The sequence below is a fragment of the Sminthopsis crassicaudata genome, chromosome 1 (genome assembly GCF_048593235.1).
Source record: "Sminthopsis crassicaudata isolate SCR6 chromosome 1, ASM4859323v1, whole genome shotgun sequence".
Taxonomy (NCBI): domain Eukaryota; kingdom Metazoa; phylum Chordata; class Mammalia; order Dasyuromorphia; family Dasyuridae; genus Sminthopsis; species Sminthopsis crassicaudata.
Genome location: NC_133617.1, coordinates 448,591,783 through 448,618,580, shown reverse-complemented (window position 1 = coordinate 448,618,580; position 26,798 = coordinate 448,591,783). Strand labels below are relative to the sequence as shown.

General features: G+C 36.3%; 1 protein-coding gene across 3 annotated transcripts in view; it reads left to right on the top strand.

Annotated features, from left to right (window-relative positions):
* Window positions 1-26,798, top strand: part of ENTREP1 (endosomal transmembrane epsin interactor 1) — a 118,549-nt gene that overhangs the window by 88,500 nt on the left and 3,251 nt on the right. For 2 of the 3 annotated variants that reach the window (XM_074280726.1, XM_074280728.1), the window contains 8 exons: window positions 5,200-5,310; window positions 6,986-7,114; window positions 8,621-8,728; window positions 8,850-8,983; window positions 19,852-19,981; window positions 20,959-21,028; window positions 23,440-23,592; window positions 26,213-26,502. In XM_074280726.1, coding sequence (XP_074136827.1) covers window positions 5,200-5,310; window positions 6,986-7,114; window positions 8,621-8,728; window positions 8,850-8,983; window positions 19,852-19,981; window positions 20,959-21,028; window positions 23,440-23,592; window positions 26,213-26,502 — 1,125 coding nt within the window. The remainder of the gene's footprint in view (window positions 1-5,199; window positions 5,311-6,985; window positions 7,115-8,620; window positions 8,729-8,849; window positions 8,984-19,851; window positions 19,982-20,958; window positions 21,029-23,439; window positions 23,593-26,212; window positions 26,503-26,798) is intronic. The other variant, XM_074280727.1, reaches the window with a different exon arrangement.

The window sequence follows — 26,798 nt, the reverse complement described above, 5'->3', positions numbered from 1 at the left end:
ACCTCTGCCATGAGAATTCCCTGAAGTGAGTCTTGAGTTTTGTCTTTGTGATGATAACCATTGGACATAATGATGGATGGGTTTAAATCACTGAATTACATAGTTTTATATATGGTTTAAAGACTGTGCTAAGGTCAATACAGTGTAGCTTGGTTAAAGAGACAGAGACAGAGGAGAGAAAGAGGAAGACAGAGACACACAGAGAGACAGACAGACAGAATTTGGAGATAGGGAGAAGGGGAAGGGAGATGAAAGGAGAAACAGAGATACACACAGAGATACACATAGAAATTCAGAAAGTAAGGAAGAGAGAGAAAGAGGAGGAAAAGAGGGAAAGAAGGGGAGAGAAAAAGAGGGGGGATGGAGAGATAGTAGGAAAGTAAGGGAGGGAGAGAGAAAAGGAGAAAAAAGGAGGGAGAAGGCGGGAAGAAGAGAGGAGGAAAGAAAGTAAAGGAGGAAGGAAGGGAGAAAAGGAAAAAAGGAGGAGAGAGAAAGTCATCACAAAATATGCATACATATTATTGTATTTCTTTTTCTTCTTTTTTATTAAAGCTTTTTATTTTCAAAACATATGCATGGATAATTTTTTTAACATCAACCACTGCAAAACCTCATGTTCCAAATTTTTTCCTCTATCCCTTAAGCCCCTCCCCTAGATGGCAAATAATCCAATATATGTTAAACATGTTAAAAATATCATACATATTATTGTCTAGGATTATGCATATATAAAACTGTTTAGCAGCATTGGAAGAGTAAGCTTTCTGTAAAACAAATATCCTGTTCCCTCCAAAGCTTGATCATGCTGGGTGATCCACAGGAAGGGCAGAATTCCTATGCAGAGTTTCAGTGGGTTGCTGCTTTGCTAACTTTTGTACATTGTTGTACATCTCTTTTTTATGAAGGAAGAGTGAAAAAAGAAGAACACAGAGGAAAGAGTGGCACTTTTATAGCCCCACTTAGTATCCAGACTTTTGCCTTACATCTAGGTTTTAATTAATCAGTCAATTTAGCAAGTGTCTGGCACTATGCTTTATATTGGGTTAGAAATATAAAATCTCTTTTTTAGTAACTTACATTCTATATTATGTTCACAGATATGTAATATAAAGATATATACAAAATAAATAGACATCAGTTGGGAGATAGTACTCATGACTGGGGAAATCAGGAAAATGTTGAAGGAAGCAGCAGGTAAACTGAGCCTTGAAGGGAATTAGGGGTTCCAAAAAGTAGAAATAAAGACAAAAATCATATTACAAAAAATAATTCCCATTAATGGGAAACAGCTTGGGGGAATGGGTGGGGGTAGGAGAAGGAGATTTGTGGACAGCAAATAGAGAATAAGCCAGTGTTGATGGAATAGACTGTGAGTATGTGCATGTGCATGGATGTGTGTGACTACCTGGACATAATTGGTTGGAGCCAGATTGTGAAGTGCTTTAAGTGATAGAGAAGTTTGTACTTTATTCTAAAGCCACGAAGAACCTCTGAAGCTCATGCAAAATAACAGTGATTTTAGAAATGTCAGCTTGTTAGCTCTGGAGAGGATAAATTAGAAAAAAAGAAACAGTTTTTGAGTGCTTTTCTGTGTGTCAGAAACTATTAAATGCTTTTCAAATATGATCTCCTTTGATCTTCATAACAACTTTGGGATATAGGTAAAAATATTATCTCCATTTTACAGTTGAGTAAACTGAGACAGAGGTTTAATGTCTTCCCTAAGGTGACACAGCTAACAACTGTCTAAGGCAAAATTTGTATTCAGGTCTTCTTGATTTCAGATTCAGTACTCTATCTACTATACCAACTGTTGCTGTTGTTGAGCCGCTTCAGTTGTGTTTGACCCTTCATGATTCCATTTAGGGATTTTGTGGCAGAGAAATGGTAATGGTTTGCCATTTCCTTCTCTAATTCAATATATTGAGGAAGAAACTGAGGCAAATCAAGTTAAGTGAGTTGCTCAAGTCACATAACTAGTAAGTACTGAGGCCATATTGAACTCAGAAAGATGCTTCTTTCCTGACTCCGGGACTGGCACTCTATCCATTGTATCACCCAGCTTTCCACTCACCACATAGCTTCTTCTAATTAGAGAGAGGAGAGACTTTAGAACCTAAACTCTTATTTAAGATTTGCCTTTATTGTAAAATAAGTTAGTCTGATTATAATCAAATTTTCAGTTTCCAAGTAAAAAAGAAAGTATAGTTCTTGGTTTACAATATCAAATATTGTCTACTTGGTTGAGACTGACCAATTTTAATTGTATAGGGTTATATTTGCAAATATCTAACTTTAGGGAAAGCTGCAGTGGAAATATGTTTTATTTAATAACCGAGTGCTTTAGCAGAAACATTTGTAAAGACTGTGTTCTTTACCATAGTTTGCTTGCTGTGCAACCATGGTAAATACAAAGACATTATGGTACTAGATATATCCTGTCTGTCTCTGATTGTTATTTCCCAAAACCTCAAAAACATCTGTTATGTGAAATTGACTGTTTTACAAAAGAGAGGAAAGAATGGGAAGATAAAATTCCAGGCAATCTTCTAAACCAAAACTCCTCCTGCCTGTCACATGTTACTCATAAATATCAGTGTTGAAGAAGCAATCTGGTTAAAATTTCTTTTCTTCCAATTGTTGCTGCTTTCTGTCTGAGAACTCCAAAGACTTGTTTTGTTTAAGAGTCAGGAATTTGACAAATTTTCAAACATTACTATGGGGAATGTCTTTTATGTTAACAGTTTTTAAGAGTTTAACAGTTTTTTGATTACATCAAACTAAAAAGTTTCTGTATAAATAATACTAATGCAGACAAGATTAGAAGGGAAGTAACAAATTGGGAAAATATTTTTACAGTTAAAGTTTCTGATAAAGGTCTCATTTCCAAAATATAGAGAGAATTGATCCTAATTTATAAGAAATCAAACCATTCTCCAACTGATAAATGGTCAAAGGATATGAACAGACAATTCTCAGATAATGAAATTGAAACTATTTCCACTCAGACGAAAGAGTGTTCCAAATCACTACTGATCAGAGAAATGCAAATTAAGACCACTCTGAGATACCACTACACACCTGTCAGATTGGCTAAGATGATAGGAACAAATAATGATGAATGTTGGAGGGGCTGTGGGAAAACTGGGACACTAATACATTTTTGGTGGAGCTGTGAAAGAATCCGGCCATTCTGGAGAGCAATCTGGAATTATGCCCCAAAAGTTATCAAACTGTTCATACCCTTTGATCCAGCAGTGCTACTACTGGGCTTATATCCCAAAGAAATACTAAAGAAGGGAAAGGGACCTGTATGTGCCAAAATTTTTGTGCCAGCTCTTTTTGTAGTGGCTAGAAACTGGAAAATTAATGGATGTCCATCAATTGGAGAATGGTTGGGTAAATTATGGTATATGAATGTTATGGAATATTATTGCTCTGTAAGAAATGACCAGCAGGATGAATTCAGAAAGGCTTGGAGAGACTTGCATGAACTGATGCTGAGTGAAATTAGCAGAACCAGAAGATCACTATACACTTCAACAACAATACTGTATGAAGATGTATTCTGATGGAAGTGGATATCTTCAACATAAAGAAGATCCAGCTCACTTCCAGCTGATCAATGATGGACAGAAACAGCTACACCCAGAGAAGGAACACTGGGAATTGAATGTAAAATATTAGCACTACTGTCTATCTACCTAGGTTACTTATAACTTCGAAATCCAATACTTAACGTGCAACAAGAAAATTGGATTTACACACATATATTATATCTAGGTTATACTGTAACACATGTAAAATGTATGAGATTGCCTGTCATCTAGGGGAGGGAGTAGAGGGAGAGAAGGAAAATTTGGAAAAATGAATACAAGGGATAATGTTATAAAAAAATTACTCACGCATATATAATGTCAAAAAAATTTATAATTATAAAATTAATTTTAAAAAGTTTAACAGTTTTTCAATAGAAAATATTTTTCATGCATTCATTTATATAAGTTGATAAGGTAGTTTAAAAATTAATTTCTGATTATGTAAGTAAAAGATAAAAATGATTAAATTATTTGAAATTCTGTTTAAACAGTAATGGAATAAACATTCTTTAGAGGAGTTACAGATATTTGAAATGCAATAAAGGTTAGTAGGTTCAAAACATCCATCAGCCTCTCTCTCCCCAAAAATACTGTCTTTCTATTTACCAGAGAGATAGATATGCCAGATAGTAAAGAAGTTTCAGTAGGAAAAAAGGGGTTAAAAGTGATATGAATTAAATTAAAAGATTTATTTTTTTTCTGCTTGTTTTTCTTTCCAATTCAGATTAATTTTTTTATTCCTATGCCTCTGGACTTGTTTTTTTTTTTTTTTTTTTTTTTTGTTTTGTTTTGTTTTGTTTTTTATAGTTTTGTTTGTTTGTTTTTTTACAGTAAGTTTAAACTAGGAATATTTTTGATTGTTTGTCTGATTTCTGACTTTCAAAGCCCTAAAAGTGATCTTGAAATTTCTTCTAGAAAGCCTTGATTGTCTTCTCTGATCACTTTGTACCTTCTTTTCATCAGAGATTCTATGGGATCAATGAAATTTTTTTCCACTAATGATATTATCTTTATTTTTAAATTTTTTTGTAGTATTTTATTTTTCCAAAGATAGTTTTCAACATTCACCTTTGCAAAACTTTATCTTCCAAATTTTTCTCCCTCTCTTCCCTTTCCCTCCCTAAGACAGCAGCAAGCATAGTAGAGGTTAAGCATGTGCAATTCTTCTAAATATATTTCCCTATTAGATTGTAAGCTCTTTCAGAAAAGAGATTTTGTTTCATTTTTCTGCATTCTGCCAATGCCTAGACCAGAAGGAGGAATTTAATAATTATAAGTATACACATAGTATGTGTTCGAGACATAAATATTTATTGAGTTGCATTTAAGGAAATGAGAATTAATTAAAGACAAAGAGGAATAAGAAAGATAAAGATGAAATCATTTGAGAGAATATAGGTGGGTTGAAGGAAGAGAGGTAACATTGATGACTAATTTGGATGGTATATATTTTCATAACTTTGTACAATATCTAAAATAGTTTTTTTCCCGAAAGATCTTTAATCTACATTATTCTCTCATTTTATAATCAATCCAAAATGCCTCATTAAATTTTATTATCTTCCTTTAACTATTATGGGCTCATCTTTTATTGTTTCAGGTGAACCTCTTTGTCTTACTATCTGTGGTCTGTGTCCTGTTGAACCTTGCTGGATTTATCCTAGGCTGTCAGGGTGCCCAGTTTGTGTCCAGTGTACCCAGATGTGATCTGGTGAGCAGACCTTAAAATCTAGTGTACCTCTGAACTGAACTCATGTCTGGCTTTCCTAGTATGCAAAAGTATTGATATTTGGCATTAATAACAAAACCCCTGAAGTGAAACCTGAGGGATGGCCAAGGAGGAAAAAATAATTTATTGAATTCTGTCTGCCACATTTTTTTAAAAGACAGAAGAACCAGTCAGACATAATTTCAGTATACATCAATAATATATACATCATTAGTTTGTGAAAACATGGATTAGATTGTCACAATCAATAACTGTCTATTTCAATTGAGATCAAGAAGTTGATATTATCAAAGTACCCTATTTTAAAGTTATTATTTTTAAATTATTCATTTATATATCTGTTATTCTACCATGATAATCCTATGAAATACATAATAACACTTCTATCTAGAACTCAGAAAACCAATGACCTCATTTTGTGGAAAGATAGCTCTAGCAGAATTTTAAAAAGCTCTTTGGATAGTTGAATAGAGGTCAGGAAGTCTATGTACCAAAAACTCATGTCAGAGTCCCTTCTCCTGGTTTTTTGTCCCCCTGTTCTCCTATTCATCAAATGACCTTAGGCAAATAATTTAATTTTTCTGAATTTTCATTCTGTTAACTAGAAAATGAGGGCATTGAGTGATCTTTAATAATACAAATATGTATCATTTTTCAAGTTATAAAGTGCTATCACATAGTATTGCTTTTATTTTTAAAAATATTTAAAATTATTTAAAAATATTTAGAAATTTTTATTTAAAACTTTTTTATTTTTCAAAATTTTAATTTACTTTTAAAAAGAAACTTTTTTTCTCTTATTTCTCTCTCCATCAGGAAAGAACCCCTTTAAAGAAATATGGATAGTCAAATGAAACAAATTCTGATATTGGTGATATATGTCTTATTTTTATCCTATGACTGTGACTCAGTCTTGGTAGAATACTCTGCAATTTGAATGATCATTAAACTGTTTTAAGTCTTTCAAAGTTTTTGTCTTTATGACATTGTTATTCTTCTGGTTCTGTTAATTTAATTTTTCATCAGTCTACACCAGTCTTTACAAGATTTCTCCATCAGTTAGGAAATAATCTTGAAGCCACAAATCTTTCTTGTTGTCTATAACTTCAGACAATTAGAATTTAAGAATGTTACAGGAAACATTATTAAAGAACCTAATAGCAAATCACTATTGCAAAGAAACAGAATCAGCATCTTCTGGTAGACATGCCAAGAAAGAAGGGGTAACCATGTGAGATCATAATAGTGAAATCCTTAAAATAAGATACATAGTTGGGAAGAGAATAAAAAGTAGTTAGCCTGGATCCCTTCCCGTAATGGAGGCTCCAGAAGGAATTCAATAGAGAAATAAGAATGTTGGCATAGTGGAAGGATGTTCCAAGGTAAGAAGGCCTTAGGTGACAAGGAGGATATAAGCTTCTTGAAGACATGGAGCATCTCATGATTATATTTGTAACCTCAATAACAAATGCATTGCTTAACACCTAGCAAGTTCTTAATAAAGCTTGTTGATTCCTTTGATCAACTTGGAACATGATTGTATCATATAGAATAGGTTCTTCATGGCATAATGTGTGTATTAATGTTAGATGTATGGATGGGGGGGGAAGGAATTATCATTGTAAATTAAAGCATTGTCCTGTTTTTTGTCCTCAAGGTGGATCTAGGGGAAGGAAAGATTTGCTTCTGTTGTGAAGAATTCCAACCTATCAAATGTACAGACAAAGAAAACGTGTTGAAACTCTTCCCAGTTCAGCCATGTAGTGCTGTTCACCTTCTATTAAAGGTACCTGAAAATGGATGGCAACCTTGAGATGATCTTTTTCTTGACATTGCAAATGTTAAAGATTGTATAAATGTTTGCAATTGTAATTATGGTGGTTGTTTATATATATATGTATATATATATTTTGCTGAGGCAGTTGGGGTTAAGTGACTTACTCTCGTTGTAGAATGGTATGCACATCTTTTGTTATATTGTGTAAGACATATTATAGTCCTTGTATTTGAGACTATAAAGCAGCATAAAACAGCTTAATAAAATTACCAAAAGCTATTCTCTGTGGAATCTGGAAGAACTGAATTCAAATCTGGCCTTAGATACTAGCTGTGCTACTTTAAACATGTCAATTAACTTCTGTTTGTTTTAATCCACTGGAGAAGGAAATGGCAAAGCACTATATTTTTGCCAACAAAACCCTATGGACAATATTGTCAGAGGGTCACACAAAGAGTTGGATGCAACTTAACAACAACAACTATCCTCTGAAAGGACGTTAACAATAGCATCAAATGATAAATATGTCATCATTTTCTTCCATCTCTACCTTAGGTAGTGGTTTCAATACAGCAAGCTATCAACAACTTCTTGCTTTCCCCCTTATTCTATTTTTCCTTTTCTCCTTCCTTTCCCTCTTTTCTTTTTTCTTCCTTCTTTTCTCTTTTCACCTTTGCCTTCTTTCTGTTTTTCTTTCTTCCCTATGTTCTTTTTCTCTTCCCTTTCTCTCCCTCTTCTCTTTCCTTCCTTTTCACTTCTCCCCTCATTCCTCTTTCCCTTAATTGCTTCTTCTCCTTCAAGTTATGTTTATTTGTGTAAGAAAAGGTCCACTTGGAGGAAAGAAACTTAGGAGTTTTGTGAGGCTTTCTGTTCTCTGGAATTCTGTAGGATTAAGAAATAGCTTTTTATTTCTCTGGTTCCTCAATCTCTGGAGGAAAATGCTAGCTTTAAGAGTTAGTTATGGAATCAAAAATATTTGGAGTTCCCTTAGCTGCTATTTTAAGATACTTGTGCAGAAGAGAACTTATTTTTCCACAGTCCTGCTTACTTGGTTGCTAGAAATTTCACTTTAGACATCTCATCCAGAGGTTAATGAAATAGAAGTAAAGTCTGAAAATCAAATAGAATATTCTCAGGATGGGAGGTATAGAAGGAGTCCAGATAATATGGTGACAGCAGCATTAGGTAAAAAAAAAAATTGTCACAACTCGTCAGATGTTTTTTCTGCCTGGAATTTCCCCCCGGGACATCAACTTGATGTTTGTAATAAGATAAAGATCTACACTTAGGACTAGATCTTTCTTAGACCAGAAACTTTTGTGACATTTATACAACCCATGAATTCCTAAACCTTTCAAAAAAGCAATTTCAAAAGACAAGGAAAAGAAATACTTAAAGGAATCATTTGTTTTACTTTAATTGTTCTTTAAAGTTGGTGTAGTAACATGTACTTCTAGTACATTTAATATCTGAACCTCAACTTTCTGGTGGTTTCATTTTTCTCTCCCACTTTAGAAAGTCCTCTTTGCATTGTGTGCCCTGAATGCCCTGACTACTACGGTGTGCTTGGTGGCAGCTGCTCTGCGTTATCTACAGATATTTGCCACCCGAAGACCCTGCATAGTAAGTGAGCGCAAGGTGCTGTTGGCAATTCATACACAGGCTTCCTTGCATAATTCACTGCTATGTTTAGTGTCTCTCTGGTGCCAAAGGCTGTTGGCTAATCAAAGTGTTGTTTGATTAGGACGAATCCCAGATTTCCACAGAAGAAATAGAAGGACATGGATGCATTCCAGACCTGGAAGATTTCGTACCACCTGTGCCACCTCCCTCATATTTTGCTACATTTTATTCCTGCACACCTCGTATGAATCGCAGGTACATCCCTCAATTCCTTGCAGTTTTATTTTTGGAATATTATTAACCCAATCTAAAAAGGAAAAAAATATAATATGTGATATAATAAATAGTCTAGGAGTTAGGATGACTTAGGTTCACCTTACCTCTGATACATTCTGGCTATGTGATACATTTGATAACTCTCAAAGATCATAACTTGTAGTGGCAGAAGATGTTTCCTCACCAGAAATTTCCCATATCAATTAAATCAGAAGACTGGACCAAAAAAACCCTACCCTACCTCTGAATTAAGTCCCAAAAGAAAGTTATAGGTATGGAGTTGAAATTTGCTTCCTTCCCCCTCCTCTTTCATGCACCTGCCTCTGCCCAGCCAATAAATCAGAGGAAAGGTAGTAACAATACTCCCATTTTGACTTGAGCATATAATTATGCAACATCTCACTGTGCAATAAGAGAAAAAACCTGGTGCCATGTGAGAGAAAAGCTGTCTTTTTTGTGAGTAAGAGTTTGGTTGCTCTGTTAGAACTCCTAATTAAGATAACTGCAACCAGTGTTTTACCACCATTAGAAACCACAAATATCTTCAGCTCAGTGCGGCTACTAAGTTCCCAAACTTCAAAAAGAAAAAATACCCATTTCTTGATTGCAGTTTCCTGACAGATGTTCTTTAACCATGTTACAACACAAATTGTGATGCTCTTGCACAAAGCCTAGAAGTTTCTGTTTGATAGAACCAAGATCTAGTCTGATATTCCTTCTGGGGCAGACAAGAATTGGTTTGCAAGAGACTCTTGACAGGACTTTTTCTTTCTTCTTTTTTTGTTTTTGACAGGACTTAAAAAAAATTAACGGAACCATTCACTATGCCTAGAAACCACAGTAGCTTGTTTTCAGTTCTTAAAGAATCCTTCAATTCAGCTAAGTACATGCTGGACAATCAGTTTTATACTTTTAGACTACAGAGAGCTAAGATTGCAGTTATTTTAATAACTGCAATAGATGTAGAAAATTGTTCTTGGAATTAGTGTTAGATGTGTGGGGGCAGGGTGGTGTATGTCTCTAAATCTGACCTTCAGGCCTAGGGAATCTAGAGAATTTGCTTATTCTTAAAACCATGACTAAGGTGGGAGCTTTGCCTCAGAGTAGAAAATTTAGAGCATATCATTTGCACCATCCAGAAGCAAAATTCCACTCCCTGGCGACTTTATCTCAGCTCTAACACTGCTGTATTCCCCTTTTTATATCCCCACACAGCTGGTTGTCCCAGAGGAACTCAGGTGAGCCTTTACCCTGCCTACCTAGTTTGCCTAAGGAGCAAAAATTGCTAGTTATGATTCTCCCTTTCCTTACTTTGGGCAATTGTTTTTTGAGTGTGAAATGTATTATAAACTAGATATCTTAGACACTCTGTGTACTTCTTGTCCCATTCTACTCCTCATGGAAAACTGGCATCCTGGTCCACCATCAATCTTAGGCCTTCCAGTGGTCAGCTGAGTCAGTGTGTGTCTAGGGGAGAAGGAGAAGGAGGACTTACTTTATCCTGTGAAACAAGCCAAAAATAAAATAGGAAATAGTATGACAGGGACCAACTGCTCAACAAGGAAGGGATCTTATTCACATATTATCCTGATGAATGGTGGGAAGTCCAGGAAAGTCTGGATTTATTGGCTGCTGCAAGAATGGCAAAGTGAGGGCTTTAATGGGCTCTACAACTATATGCTTGAGATGCTCCTCTTTTCTTCCTCCCTATCTCCTTTGCCTGCTCCATTGTCTTTTTTTTCAACTTTGGATTTGTGATTTTATCAGTGGGGAACTCCCTGGTATAGAAACTCCATCCAGGTTTAGGGGTAGATTGGCAACTGACAATTAAAATGCTGGGAGCACTTTGAGGAGGGAGAGAACCCAAATAATTTGTTCAGGCTAGTCATAAGCTTTTTATGTGTCAGAGATAGGATTTGAACCCAAGTCTTCTTAAATATTTGTTGTTCAGTTGTATTGATGGGGGTTGAGGTCCCTTTAAGAAACACCCCCCACACACACACTCATGGCTGACTTTTGATTTCCAAATCCTGGTCAGTGGGCTTTCCCCAGCCCCCACAGGATCTGAGCTAACTTGGGTTTTCCCAACCCCCATGGCTGAACTTTGATTTACAAATCCTGGTCACTGGGCTGTCCCAGCCCCCATGGGAACTTGGTATACCACCCACAAGCCCCTTTAGGTATAAAAGAGCCAAACTGGAGCTGTCTCTTTGCAGGAGCCCTTTCCCCTAAACATGGTATCCTTCTGGCCATGTAAGGGTTCCTGCCTGCCCAGCGACCACCTCTGGCCCTGGCATCCCTTCTACCTTTAACTTTACTTCCAAATCCCTACAATAAACCTTTTTATCAATCTAGGTTTTTGGGCCTGTAAATTCCTTTTACAGGGGATTCTGTGCCGTCATGCGACTATCTTTGCACTGACCCAAAAGGGGTTCCCCCTTCCCTAACTCTCATCAGTATCTGACTCAAAGAGTCTATTTGGGGTTTTTATGATGAAGTTAGAGTGCTTTGTCATTTCCTTCTCTAAATCCTTTAACAGTTGAGGAAATTGAGGCATTTGGGATAAAATGACTTGCTTAGGGTCACAATAAGTTTACTAAATGTTTGAGGTTGGATTTGAACTCAAGTCTTTCTGATTCCAGACCCAGAGTGCTATCTATTGTGTCACCTCTTCAATACTTGCCCATCATTTAAAGCCCAATTCAAATGCAAATTCTTTACCTCAGTCCATGCAGGTAATGACATTGGACCTTATGAAGTACTTTGTCTCACCTCCATCTGCCAGCTAAATTTATGCTATTATATATTTTGTACTGCAATGAATATGTAAAAGGTGCCCTCACCTTTTCTCTCATTTAAATTATAAATTCCATGAGTACAGGGACTACAGCTTTTTGTTTTTTAAATAATAGCTTTTTATTTTCAAAATATACGCAAAGATAGTTTTCAAAATTCACCCTTGCAAAACCTTATGTTTCAAGGGACTACATCTTTTGATCTAAACCTTTCTCTTCCAGCAACTAGGATGATGCTTAGCATACAAATACTGCTGCATACAATAGGCATCAGTAAATCAATAAGTATCTTGTTGAAATGATAATAAAATTCACTTTCTTCCTGTTTACTGAACAATTATAAATAGCCCCTGAATCTCTTCAAACCAAGAGGTCATGCCAGCATGCAGAAAAAGTCGTGTGTGTTATTTCATGATTTGTACCTGTGTTCAGTAAATATTGCTTTGGTGGTCCTATGTGAAGTGACATCCAATTAGGGTTGGTTTGTTGTTTTTATATTAATGGTACAGTGAGCACTGAAGGAAAAAAACAAGAGTCAGATTTCATTTCCCTCTGTAGCAGAGAGAGGAAAGTGACTCATTTGGGATTAAGATCCATGTCCAGCAGAATATCATTTAGATTTGACCTGACCCTTCTTCTGTTTTCTCCTCCCTTTCCTCTTTTGCTGCTTGAATAGAGCTCTTGTCAGACTGTTTGTTCCCTTTTGGAAGATCATGTTGGACTCTCAGACTCTCCTCCTGAAATCTAAGATCACACTCAATCAGATGTAAGCTAGAGCAAATAAAACTGAGCTTATCCTCGTGTTTCTATCTATCATTCAAAGCATTGTTAGGGCATTTGAAAATAGGACATGGTTGTGAGGAAGGACTGCCAGGTAGAAAACACATGCCAAGATCAAGATATCCTGAGAGGCATTGAGAAAATGCACCTTCCTCCCTCGTTGGCAGAAATAGGGGAATATGAGCGTAAAATGTCAAATAGGGTGATGTTTTGCTGGTGTTTTTTATTTCTTTTAAAATATTATGGGGGGGACTTCTGGCTAAGATGGCAGAGAGGAGGCACACAGCTGCTTGAGCTCCATGTTTTCTTTCAGAATTTACTTCATGACAAGCCTCGGAATTAATGCTTCACTGGAAAAATCCCCATAAATAATTACCAACAAAAGACATCCTTGAAATTTACCAGAAAATGTCTGTTTGCTTGGGGGTGGGGACGAACAGACTGGGCGCAGGCTGAGGGCAAGCAGCGAGAGGGAGGCAGGCAGCTCACGCTGCTCAGACCGGAAGGGGAAGGAGTGCAATCTCTGCTGTTTCTGTGGAATGACTTTTACCCCAGTGTGGATATTCCATCTTGGCAGCAAGCCAGGATCAGCAGAGAAAGTGTAAACACCAGAGGTAAAGAATAAAATCCTGGAAAGCTAGGGTCTCTCAGACCGGCCACCAGTGCACCCCCACCTGGAGTGACTCAGCACGTTTTTAGAGCCTCAGAGTGCAGATGCAGCACAGCCATCGCTGTCCTGCTGGTGCCTCACTGCTGTCTCCTGCAGTCTGTAGAGGAAGCCTGGTAATACCATCCAGCCCCATTCCACATCAGAAACAGACCAATTGTTTCTCTTGTCAGTTTGGGTTTTTTTATTCTTCTCTGACAAAATGAACAAAAAATTTAAAAGGGCTCTAACCATTGACAGCTTCTGTATGGACAGAGAGCAGACTTCAAACACTGAGGAGACTAAAAGCAGATTATCTCCAGAGGAATCCCCTAAGGGGGATATGATCTGCTCCTCAAAATACATAAGACTCTCATAGAGGAAATCAAAAGGGCTCTCACAAGATTGCTGGAAGAGAAATGAGAAAAGGAAAGGGAAGCTTGCCAAGAGAATCTGGAGAAGTCATCCCACACATTTAAAGACAGAGTGGATAAAGAAATCAAATAATTGAAAAACAAAATTAGTGAATTAGAAAAGGTAAACAACTCCAAGGGAAACAGGATTAGTAAGCTGGAAAAAGAAAACAGCTCTCTAAAAAATAAAATTGATGAAATGGAAAAAAATTCCATAGAAGAAAAAAATTCACTTAAAAACTCAATTGGACAATTACAAAAATATATAAAAAAAGTGAATGAAGAAAATACATCATTAAAAATCAGAATTGAACAAGTAGAATTGAATGACTCAAGGAGGAAACAAGAAGTAGTCAAGCAAAACCAGAAAAATGAAACAATAGAAAAGAATGCCAAGTACTTTATTGGGAAGACAACAGACCTGGAAAACAGATCCAAGAGAGACAATTTGAGAATAATCAGACTTCCTGAAAAATATGAGGAAAAAAGAGCCTGGACACTATTTTCCCGGAAATTATCAAAGAGAACTGCCCAGACATTTTAGAAACAGAGAGTAAAATAGACACTGAAAAAATTCATCGATCACCTACTGAAAGGGACTCTAAAATCAAAACACCAAGAAATATAGTGGCCAAGTTCAAGAACCATCAGACGAAGGAAAAAATATTGGAAGCTGCTAGAAAAAATCAATTCAGATATGGAGGAGCCACAATAAGGATAACCCAGGATCTAGCAGCATCCACATTAAAGGAGCAAAGGACCTGGAATATGATATTTCGAAAGGCTAAGGAACTTAGTATGCAACCAAGAATAATTTACCCAGCAAAAATGAGCATATTTTTCCAGGGAAGAAGATGGACATTTAACGAAATAAGTGAATTCCATCTATTCTTGATGAAAAAACCAGATCTACACAAAAAGTTTGATCTTCAAATACAGAACTCAAGAGATTTTTAAAAAGGTAAAAAGAAATCTTGAGAACTATATTTCTGCCATAAAGATATATAAAGAACACATGTATAATTTGTCCTAGAAACTAGAGGTGGAAAGGAAATTATATCATAAAAAAAGGATAAAGTGGTGGTACTACATCTCATGAAGAGGCAAAAGTAACCTATTATATCTGAGAGAAAGAAGGGAGGGGGATGAACATAATGTGTATCAATAGACATATTCGATTTATGATGAAACTCCTTCCACTTCATTGAAAAGTGGGAGGGAAAAAGTGAAAAGGGAAGGAGTAAGCTAAGGGGAAGGGAATACAGAAATTGTGAGGAAAAGCGGTAAAATAGGGGGAGGAACTTTCAGGTGGAGGAGGGATACTAAAAAGGGAGGACTGTGAAAAGCAAATGGTGCTCACAAGTTTAATACTGGGGAGGGGGGTAAGAGGGAAGGAAAGGAGAAAAGCATAAGCAGGGGTTAACAGGATGGCAAGCAATATAGAATTAGTCATTTTAACCATAAATGCGAATGGGGTAAATTCCCCCATAAAGAGGAAGCAGTTAGCAGACTGGATTAAAAACCAGAATATGTTGTTTACAGGAAACACACCTGAAACAGGGTGATACATACAGAATAAAGGTAAAAGATTGGAGCAGAATCTCTGATCCTTCAGGAGAAGCAAAAAAAGCAGGTGAAGCCAAAAAAGCAGGGGTAGCCATCCTCATCTCAGATCAAGCAAAAGCAAAAATTGATCTAATTAAAAGAGGTAAGAAGGGCATTATATCTTGCTAAAGGATAGGATAGATAATGAAGCAGTATCAATACTAAACATATACACACCAAGTGGTGCAGCATCTAAATTCTTAAAAGAGAAAATAAGAGACCTGCAAGAAGAAATAGATAGCAAAACTATAATAGTGGGAGATCTCAACCTTGCACTCTCAGAATTAGATAAATCAAACCACAAAATAAATAAGAAAGAAGTCAAAGATATAAATAGAATACTAGAAAAGTTTGATATGATACATCTTTGGAGAAAACTAAATGAAGACAGAAAGGAGTACACTTTCTTCTCAGCAGTTCATGGAACTTATACAAAAATTGACCATATATTAGGACATAAAAACCTCAAAATCAAATGCAGTAAAGCAGAAATAGTAAATATCAGACCATAATGCAATGAAAATTATATTCAATAAAAAGCCAGGGGAAAATAGACCAAAACATAATTGGAAACTAAATAATCTCATCCTAAAAAATGATTGGGTGAAACAGCAAATCATAGACATAATTAATAATTTCACCCAAGAAAATGACAATAATGAGACATCATACCAAAATGTGTGGGATACAGCCAAAGCAGTAACAAGGGGAAATTTTATATCTCTAGAGGCTTTCTTGCATAAAATAGAGAAAGAGAAGGCCAATAAATTGGGCTTACAATTTAAAAATGCTAGAAAAGGAAGAAATTTAAAACCTCCAGACAAACACGAAACTTGAAATTCTAAAAGGAATAAAAGGAGAGATTAATAAAATTGAAAGTAAAAAAACTATTGAATTAATAAAATTAAGAGTTGGTTTTATGAAAAAACCAACAAAATAGACAAAACCTTAGTAAATCTGATTAAAAAAAAGAAAGAGGAAAAGCAAATTGTTAGTCTTAAAAATGTAAAGGGAGAACTCGCCACTAATGAAGAGGAAATTAGAACAATAGGAGTTACTTTGCCCAATTTTATGCCAATAAATGCGATAACTTAAATGAAATATAGCTTGCCCAGATTAACAGAGGAAGAAATAAATAGTCTAAATAGTCCCATTTCAGAAAAAGAAATAGAACCAACTCCCTAAGAAAAAATCTCCAGGACCAGATGGATTTACATGTGAATTCTACCAAACATTTAAAGAACAACTAACTCCAATGCTATATAAACTATTTGAAAAAATAGGGATTGAAGGAGTCCTACTAAATTCCTTTTATGACACAGACATGGTACTGATACCTAAACCAGGTAAGCTGAAAACAGAGAAAGAAAATTATAGACCAATCTCCCTAATGAATATTGATGCTAAAATCTTAATTAAAATATTAGCAAAAAGACTACAGAAAATCATCCCCAGGATAATACACTATGACCAAGTGGGATTTATACCAGGAATGCAGGGCTGGTTCAATATTAGGAAAACTATTAGCATAATTGACTATATCAATAACCAAATTAACAAAAACCATATGATCATCTCAATAGATGCAGAAAAAGCATTTGATAAAATCCAACAACCATTCCTACTAAAAACACTTGAGAATATAAGAATAAATGGAGTATTCTTTAAAATAATCAGGAGCATATATTTAAAACTGTCAGTAAACATCATATGTAATGGCGATAAACTGGAACCTTTCCCAGTAAGATCAGGAGTGAAACAAGATTGCCCACTATCACCATTACTATTCAATATTGTACTAGAAACGCTAGCCTCGGCAATAAGAGCCAAGAAAGAGATTTAAGGAATTAGAGTAGGTAATGAGGAAATCAAACTATCACTCTTTGGAGATGACATGATGGTATACTTGGAGAATCCCAAAGACTGCTAAAAAGCTATTAACTTTAGCAAAGTTGCAGGATACAAAATAAATCCACATAAATCCTCAGCATTTTTATACATTACCAACACAATCCAACAACAAGAGATACAAAGAGAAATTCCATTCAAAATAACTGTCAATAGTATAAAATACTTGGGAATCTATATACCAAAGGAAAGTCAGGAATTATATGAGCAAAATTACAAAATACTTGCCACAAAAATAAAGTCAGATTTAAATGTGGCTCTTGGACAGGCTGAGCAAACATAATCAAGATGACAATACTCCCTAAACTAATCTCTTTATTTAGTGCTATGCCAATCAGACTCCCAAGAAACTATTTTAATGACCTAGAAAAAATGACAACAAAATTCATATGGAAGAATAAAAGGTCGAGAATTTCAAGAGAAGTAATGAAAAAAAAAAAATCAAATGAAGGTGGCCTAGCTGTACCTGTCTAGAACTATATTATAAAGCAGAAGTCACTAAAACCATTTGGTATTGGCTAAGAAATAGACTAGTTGATCAGTGGAATAGGTTAGGTTCACAGGGCAAGATAGTGAATAAAAATAGCAATCTAGTGTTTGACAAATCCAAAGATCCCAACTTTGGGGATAAGAATTCATTATTTGACAAAAACTGCTGGGAAAACTGGAAATTAGTATGGCAGAAACTAGGCATGGACCCACATTTAACACCACATACTAAGATAAGATCAAAATGGGTCCATTATTTAGGCATAAAGAATGAGATCATAAATAAATTAGAGAAATATAGGATAGTTTACCTCTCAGACTTGTGGAGGAGGAAGAAATTTGTGACCAAAGGAGAACTAGAGATTGATCACAAAATATAAAATTTTGATTACATCAAATTAAATAGCTTTTGTACAAACAAAACTAATGCAAACAAGATTAGAAGGGAAGTAACAAATTGGGAAAACATTTTTACAGTTAAAGGTTCTGATAAAGGCCTCATCTCCAAAATATACAGAGAATTGACTCTGATTTATAAGAAATCAAGCCATTCTCCAATTGATAAATGGTCAAAGGATATGAACAGACAATGTTCAGATGATGAAATTGAAGTATGAAAGAGTGTTCCAAATCACTACTGATGAGAGAAATGCACATTAAGACAACTCTGAGATATCATTACACACCTGTCAGATTGGCTAAGATGACAGAACAAATAACGATGAATGTTGGAGGGGCTGTGGGAAAACTGGGACACTGATGCATTGTTGGTGGAGTTGTGAAAGAATCCAGCCATTCTGGAGAGCAATCTGGAATTATGCCCAAAAAGTTGTCAAACGGTGCATACCCTATGATCCAAAGTGCTACTACTGGGCTTATATACCAAGGAAATACTAAAGAAGGGAAAGGGACCTGTATGTGCCAAAATGTTTGTGGCAGCCCTTTTCGTAGTGCCTAGAAACTGGAAAATGAACGGATGCCCATCAATTGGAGAATGGTTGGGTAAATTATGGTATATGAATGTTATGGAGTATTGTTGTTCTGTAAGAAATGACCAGCAGGATGGATACAGAGAGACTTATGTGAACTCTTGCTGAGTGAAATGAGCAGAACCAGGAGATCATTATATACTTCAACAACAATATTGTATGAGGATATATTCTGATGGAAGTGGATATCTTCAACAAAGAGATCTCATTCAGGTCCAATTGATCAATGATGGACGGAATCAGCTACACCCAGAGAAGGAACACTGGGAAATGAGTGTGAACTGTTTGCATTCTTGTTTTTCTTCCCAGGTTATTTTTACCTTCCGAATACAATTCTTCCTTTGCAACCACAACAACAACAACAACAAAATTCGGGTCTGCACATATATATTGTATCTAGGATATACTAAATATATATTGTATCTAGGATATACTATAATATATTTAATATGTATGGGAATGCCTGCCATCTAGGGAACGGGGTGGAGGGAAGGAGGGGAAAGTTAGGAACAGAAAGGAGTACAAGGAATAATGCTGTAAAAAATTACCTATGCATATGTATGTACTGTCAAAAAAGTTATAATTTTAAAATTAGTAAAACAAAATTAAAAAAAAAAGATGAGAAAGAGAAAAAAATATTATGGGGGTAGCTAGGTGGCACAATAGATAGAGCACCAACTCTGAAATCAGAAGGATCTGAGTTCAAATCTGACCTCACACACTTATGTCCTAGCTGTGTGACCCTAGGCAAGTCACTTAACCCCAATTGCCTCAAGAAAAAAAAAAAAACCAACATGGTGTGATGGTCACCCTCCTTGCCTTTGACTCATACTAACTCTGTAATTTCAAACATGTTATCTATCCTCCTAATGCCCCTGAGACTATATATTATAGACAAGTTGGTGAGTTGCAGTAGTAGTAGTAATTTCCATGTGGACTAAGTTACATGTCCACATCATTCCCCTAAAACTCACTTTTGTCATACCTTACTATTTCTTTTCTTTACAACAACTGAGGAGCTAGATAAAGTGCCAAGTATTCTGATCCCCCTTTTTCAGTAGAGGAAACAGACTCATAGGAGTATGGCATCAAGGTCATGAACCCATTAAATGACAGAAGGTCCTAGGCACTATCCCCTATATTATTGTGCTTTTCAATAAAACAATCAAATAGTAGCAAATTGAATAGAACATGTTGACTGATACCAAGATGTTTTTCTTAGAATGCTAGGCCCTGATGTTATTCCACTTCCACACATCTATGGAGCTCGGATTAAAGGTGTAGAAGTTTTCTGTCCTTTGGACCCGCCCCCTCCTTATGAAGCTGTAGTGAACCAAATCAATCAGGAACAGGTAAAGTAATCATAATTTTTCTTATTAAGGACATTTGAGATCCTATTAAGAATAATTTATGTTACAGTCTTACTAAAATCAAACAAAATGAGACATAGATCATATAGAAAATCTTAAACTAAAAATATATTTTTAATAAAAAAGAATATGTTTGCTCAGTGTCTTCTGATCCTAAAAAAAAAAAAAAAGTTCCCAAGGATGTTACACATTTGAGCCCAAGTTACAAGGTCTTTTCACATATTTATTGTTGTATAGTCCCACTCTATCTTTTGAAAACATAACGATTATATCCTTTCTCTCCACCCCTTCTTCAAGGGAAATTGGGGAGAGCTCAGGCAACTTCCTGGCTTGTCTCCATCATCTTGATTTCTCCCCTCTTTACCCTTTCTTGAACTATCCACCTTTGTAATTAAAGAAAAAAAAAGCAATTCAGCAAAATCAATCAACACATCAGCCAATTCTGAAAGTATACGAAATCTCCCACACCTCCCTCTCTCCAAAGAAGGGAGAGAAATGCATTTGGTCATCTCTTCCAATCTTTCCCTCTACCTCCATCTCTTTGTGCAAGATTTTGTTGCTGTTTTTGCCCTATATAATCCTAGCCTCCCTTGACTCTGCATTCTTCACTCTGCAACACTTCACATGTCCTCAATTCTTTTTATTTAATGTCATTTTAATGATATGATAATATCCCATTCCAATGATACAAGTTATTCAGGCATTCCCCAAGCATTGCCCATGTAGGTTGTTTCAAGGTTTCACTATTAAGGATAAAACCACTGTGGATATATTTTTTTTTGGTATAGATGAATAAAAATTTAGTTTCTTGTAGTAAAAATTACAACCTTTACAGAAAACAATTGAGTATAATATACATTGCAGAATAAGACCATTCTCTGTCATTATCTCCTTAAAAAGGAAGCGGAAACAAAGACTAGGTTTTGAACAAAAGCAAACGATGCTTTTTTGTGTAATAGGGGACTTCATTCCAAAGTCCAGAGGCATCCGAAGCTGTGACAGGCCCATTGGACCCAGGCAGTGCACAAGGTAACAAAGACATTACTTTAATAAAAAAAGTCTTCTGCTCTGATTGTTTGCCAAACCAATGAAAATTGCTGATCATTTTAGATGATTGAAATATATCATTGTAGCCATCAATATAGATCTGTAGTATAAATTTCTTTAATTTTTTTTTTTACCAATACACTAGTCTTTGTTATTATTATTAATTTTTGCTGAGGGATTTGGAGTTAAGTGACTTGCCCAGGGTCACACAGCTAGTAAGTGTTAAGTGTCTGAGACTAGATTTGAACTCAAGTCCTTCTGACTTCAGGGCTGGTGCTCTATCCACTGCGCCACCTGGCTGCCCCTAGAGTTGTATATTAAAAGAAACAGTACAATTGTGTAAAATCCATTGTGATTTTATATCAATGAGTTATCTCTTTGCCAGTACATATATTAGTGGGTATGACAATGGCTATAATTTGAATAATGTGCTTCAGGAATAAAGACTAGCTTGGGGGTGGCTAGGTGGTACAGTGGATAGAGCACCAACCCTGAAATTAAGAGGACCTGAGTTCAAATTTGGCCTCATACACTTAATACTTCCTAGCTGTGTGACCCTGGGCAAGTCACTTAACTCCAGTTGCCTCAGCAAAATACATACACACACACACACACACACACACACACACACACACACACACACACACACACGTATACACACATACCTCCTTTCCAAAACCAAGGGTTTAATTTTGGCATTCCTCAGCTTCTCCTTCCACCCCCCATTCTTTCCACTGTAGTGCTTTTCCCCCCTGCCCCCCCCCCCCCACAAGACAAAATGGATCTTCCTGGAAGCCTCTCCATTGCTGCAGAGTAGATGGCTATGAAGTCACTCTGTACAATTTATAAACTGGGGTCAGGATCATGTGCCTTAATATAAAGTGAATTCTGTTTTTCAGTAATACAGAGAATACAGAGCTTGATTTACATTTATTCTTGTAAGTAAAGGGTACATTATTACTGCTTGCCCTCTTTGGGGAGGTTTTAAATGGCCCCAAAAATTGTCCACCAGGACTATATTAGAGATGGTAATGAATAATGGATCAGGCTACAGCTATTTCAGATGATGGTAATTTTTCAGTAATACCATTTGGAACTGGTTTCTTTTCTTTTGCTCATTTTCTATCTTGAGTAGAAAGGTGAAGAAAGGTCAAGTTTGCTCAATGTAGTTGTATTCCATAATGTTTTTGTTAATGTTGTTTTCCTTTTTCAAACCACAGTGAAGGCCTACAATGCATTCCATTTTATATTCTTCAACAAAAAGTCAAACCTGGGGTAATTTTAATGGATCATTTAGCTTCCACTTATTTTTTAACTAGGCTGGTTGGAATTTTATCACAGTTTATAATTAACACTCAGGCTTATTTAGATATAAAGACTTCCTCCTTATTGGTGTGTGTTTTGGCTTCTAGCCTGAGAAGTGAAAGGTTATTTTTTCAGGTGCTATTTTGTTGTGTTCCTCCAAATGAAATATCAAGAATTATCTAGTAGTTGTGAATTTTGTCATATTAATATCAGGATTCTGCATTTGGAAAGATTTTAATCATTGGTTTTTAAAAATACCTTCAAGTGGGTCTATTTGTTCTTGTTTAAAAATCATGAGTTCCTTTCAGAATTGTGGTTTAAAGAAAGTTTGCTAAGTTATGACAATAATTTCTAAAGCATGGGTCTGACCATATCATGTCCTGTTCAATTAATTCCAGTAGCTCCCTATTATTTCTAGGATCAAAGTCTTCTCTGACTCTTAAAACCAAACTGTAAGGGCATCTAGGTGACACAGTGGACAGAGCACCAGTCCTGAAGTCAGGAGGATCTGAGTTCAAATCTGGCCTCAGACACTTAACACTTCCTAACTGTGTGACCCTGGGCAAATCACTTAACCCTAATTGCCTCAGAAAACAAAACAAAACAAAAAACTGTAGGCAATAGCCAAACTTTCCAAAGCTTATTATATTTTTACTACTTTTCATGTACTAACCAGCCCAGCCAAATCTCAATGCTCTTCACACCTGATATTCCATCTCTTAGTCCCATGTCTTTACATAGTTTCTCCTTCATTTCTTTTTTACCTTTGCTTCTCAGATCCCAATTAAAACATTACCTTGAGTTTTTCTTGATTCCTCTAAGGCTTCCCTATCCACTCTCCTTCCCCCATTATTTTTTATTTGTATATTTATGTGTCTATATGATATTTCCTTCAGAACATTACTTGAAAAAGAAATTGCTTCATATCCTTAGCATTGAACCTAGCAAATATGATACATAGGAGGCTTGCTTGCTTGCTTGATGTTACCCCACACTGAAAGGAAGGGTTAATTTTGCAAGTATTGCTGACTTGAATTGTGAAGTGATATTAATGAAAATTAATCTATGTTTCTTTTTCAACAAATCAGGTGGAGACATTCCTAATACACCTGGGGAAGAGAGCCCATCTCTGTCAACTCCTGATTCAAACCTAGCACATCTTCCATCCAACAGGAAAGCTTTGCAACCCTTGAGAGCAAGATCAAAAAGCGACCCAGTACTCCACCATTTGACAGCCAGAGGTGATGTCATTTTGCTGATTTCGAACCAAAACATTTTTTCATCATTTTCTTAAAGAATCTAATTGAATATAAATGATGTAGTCAGACTCTGGTCTGACCTAATTTTAGGTGGTATCCTGTGGAAGTTGAATGATGTCCTAGAAAAAAATTTAGGGAGCCAGCACATGTTACAGAAATGCATCTGCTCATACTTAGATGCTCAAATCCTTTCAAGTTTCATTTTTTCTCCCTTTGCGATAAAAAATATTGCTTAAGCACTGTACAGTAACCCTGCTAGGTGATATATAGAAGAAGGTACATTTGATATCTAATTTCTGGACATTGTTAATCCTGCTGGGAGAGTGTCTTCTTTGGAAGAATAAGCTAAGGTGGTGTATCTGCTCTTGTTGATTATTTTTCTTCTTGTATATTCATTTTTATTGTGTTGAGCTTAAATTCTGTAAATAGATCCACCCATTTAATATAAACACAACCAAATAGAATTGATTTTAAATGGATAGAAACACAACCATGTCTGTTTTTGCCTGCCTGTAGGTATTATTTGAATGAATATGTTTATCCTTGAGCATGATTCCAGAAAATGATATATATATATATATGTATATATATATATTTATATATAATATACATAATGTATTCATATAAAACTCTTCTCCAAGACAACTCCCTAATACTTCATAAACTTCCCAACTTTTCTGATGGCCAAATTTTTCAGGCTCTTGTAAGTTCTACTCCATTTCCTCTAACATCATCTATTGTTTGCCGTAGTTATAGATTGACCATGTACCTAAGAGAAAACTCCTCTTGTTTCTACAGCTGCCACAGAGTGGGGTTCTCCCACCTCCCCGTGACTGACTGTGTATCACCTCTGCAACCCTAACAGGCCTCAGCAGCCTGGGCTCTAAGAATCCCAAGACCTGTCTTCACCGTGGGTCTCCTCCACCTTTACTCTAGCAAGTTGAGGAATCGGGCTGGCCGCCTGCCGGTTTCAGTTGGAACTTAGTTGTCTCTACAGCATAGTCTTAGAAGATGGACCCTTACTCATTTTCTGCAGTGCTGAAAAGTCAGCAAGCAGGAGGGTGGACAGCATATGGTGTTTTTTTTTTTTGGACTTTCTAATGCAGAAGGTGGTCAGGGCATATTCAAGTGAATGAGCATAGAGTCTAACCCTGGCCCTCACATTAAAGTGTTGTTAGAAGAACATTCCTAACAAGTGTCGTATCAAGACTGTTACTTTGCCTGGGAGACTGGATGAATGTCATCTGGAGGGGTGGGGTGGGGATGGGGACAGCTTCTTTCCCTCTATTTAGAATTCTGTGTTCTGAAAAAGGGTCTAGACAGTCTCTGCATCCTTTGCCACAATCTCATTGTCCCTTCTGTTTTTTGTCATAGCTTGAGTGTTTTCATTCCTGCCTCTCTGACTTCCTCTAACCAGGGCAGACTGAAGACTGCTGGTTACTCTTTCATAATTAGAGAAACATGATTGTATCTTCCTTCTCTTCCCAACATACTTCTTGACTTATTGACCCCAGTACAGGTCTAGTTCATTGGAGTTGCTCTACATCTCTTTAAAATAATTTCACAAAGTTGGAAATTTGGGAAATCTGGAGGTTTTCATTAAGAGCCCCATTGACTAGTCAGCTCTCAATGAGTTACTTAGTTTCTTTTGAGTTGAATTCTCTGCAAAATGGAAATAATGATTTGCTTTCTCTTTGCCTCACCTACATGATGGAAGGATAGGTGAAAGGAAACAGGAAAAGAAAACTTTGAGAATTTTAGGATAAAGCTATATAGCCAAAGAGTACTAGTAGCATCTTCTCATAGACCTTGTTTCTCTAGTCTTCTCCACACTTGTTTAAGCAACATTTTCATCCAATCCCTGTTGTGTCATCTTCCACCAGAACAGAAATGCTTTCTCTCTGTGACTCATCAATTTGCCATCCATCCATTTGCAAGTATCACTTGAAAATATTACATATGTCCATGTTGTCTTTTGTTTCCTGATTGCTCTTTGTCATTGGCTGTAAAGGGCTAGAACTGAGCAGATGTACTTGACCCAGATGCAAGGTAACCTAGCACTTAGGGCTAATTACCAATTGGACAATTCTCTATTAACATGCTTGGAGGATGACCCTACTCAACTCTGTGCTGGCTCGATCTGTGGGTGTGGTGAGAGAAGGGAGGAGAGATCAGTGGGTGGAATAGGGGAAGGAGGATCATTCTTTGGTGGTAGAGAGAGAAAGGAAGGAGGTGTGGAGGTTCCTAGATCTAACCCCCTGACAGCGACCCAAAAGTCCAAGAATAAAGACTTTTGCTTCTCCTGACTCCGGCTGATTCTAAGATATCCAGGGTCTCAACAATTGGCATAACTTGAAAATTCTCCTCTGCCCTAAAACCTTCAGGAACATCCTTGGATTGAAAGACATCCCTGAAACAAACCCTGTGTTGTAGATTTCTTTTCCTCTTTCAGTGAAATGAAAGAAAAGATTAGTATGGATGTCAGTATTTTGCTAGGTGATTTTCCATGCTGAGTTAGAGGCCTGGGCTGGGGTTTCAGATAGTCATATGTTCTAGGGATATTGGCAGAAGTATTCTAAGGAAATTTTTTCTTTATCTGTAGGACCTGTGCTTAGTTGTGAAGCTGCAACTCAGACTGAAGTGAGACCTGAACTGGCTCCAATGAATTTAAGAAAGGGCCTTCGAACAAGAACTATTCGAGCTCGACCTCACTCCTTGATAGACTATAAATCTTATATAGACACTAAGCTGCTGGTGGCAAAGTTCCTGGAGCAGTCATCTTGTAGTATGACCCCAGACATACATGAACTAGTGGAGAACATCAAGTCTGTCCTGAAGTCTGATGAAGAACACATGGAGGAAGCCATCACAAGTGCCAGTTTCCTTGAACAGGTAGTTTTATTGTGTACCTTTAGGGTGAATAATCAGAGATCTCATTGTTTCTTTATAGGGTCAATTTGAAAGTTTGCTGTTCAAAAACATTCATTTCAGAATCATTCTATCAAGAGAGCAAAGGGTTAGTTTCCCTTCCTTTCCAGGAAGACTGTCCTGAATGTACTGTTACTGGCTTAAAGAGATCACAACCAAGCATCTATGGAGGGAAAGCAAATCTATTAAATACAAAGAGGACAAGATAGGAGGAGGCTTGTAGTGAAAATAAAAAAAGATAAATGAAAAAAAAATTAGGT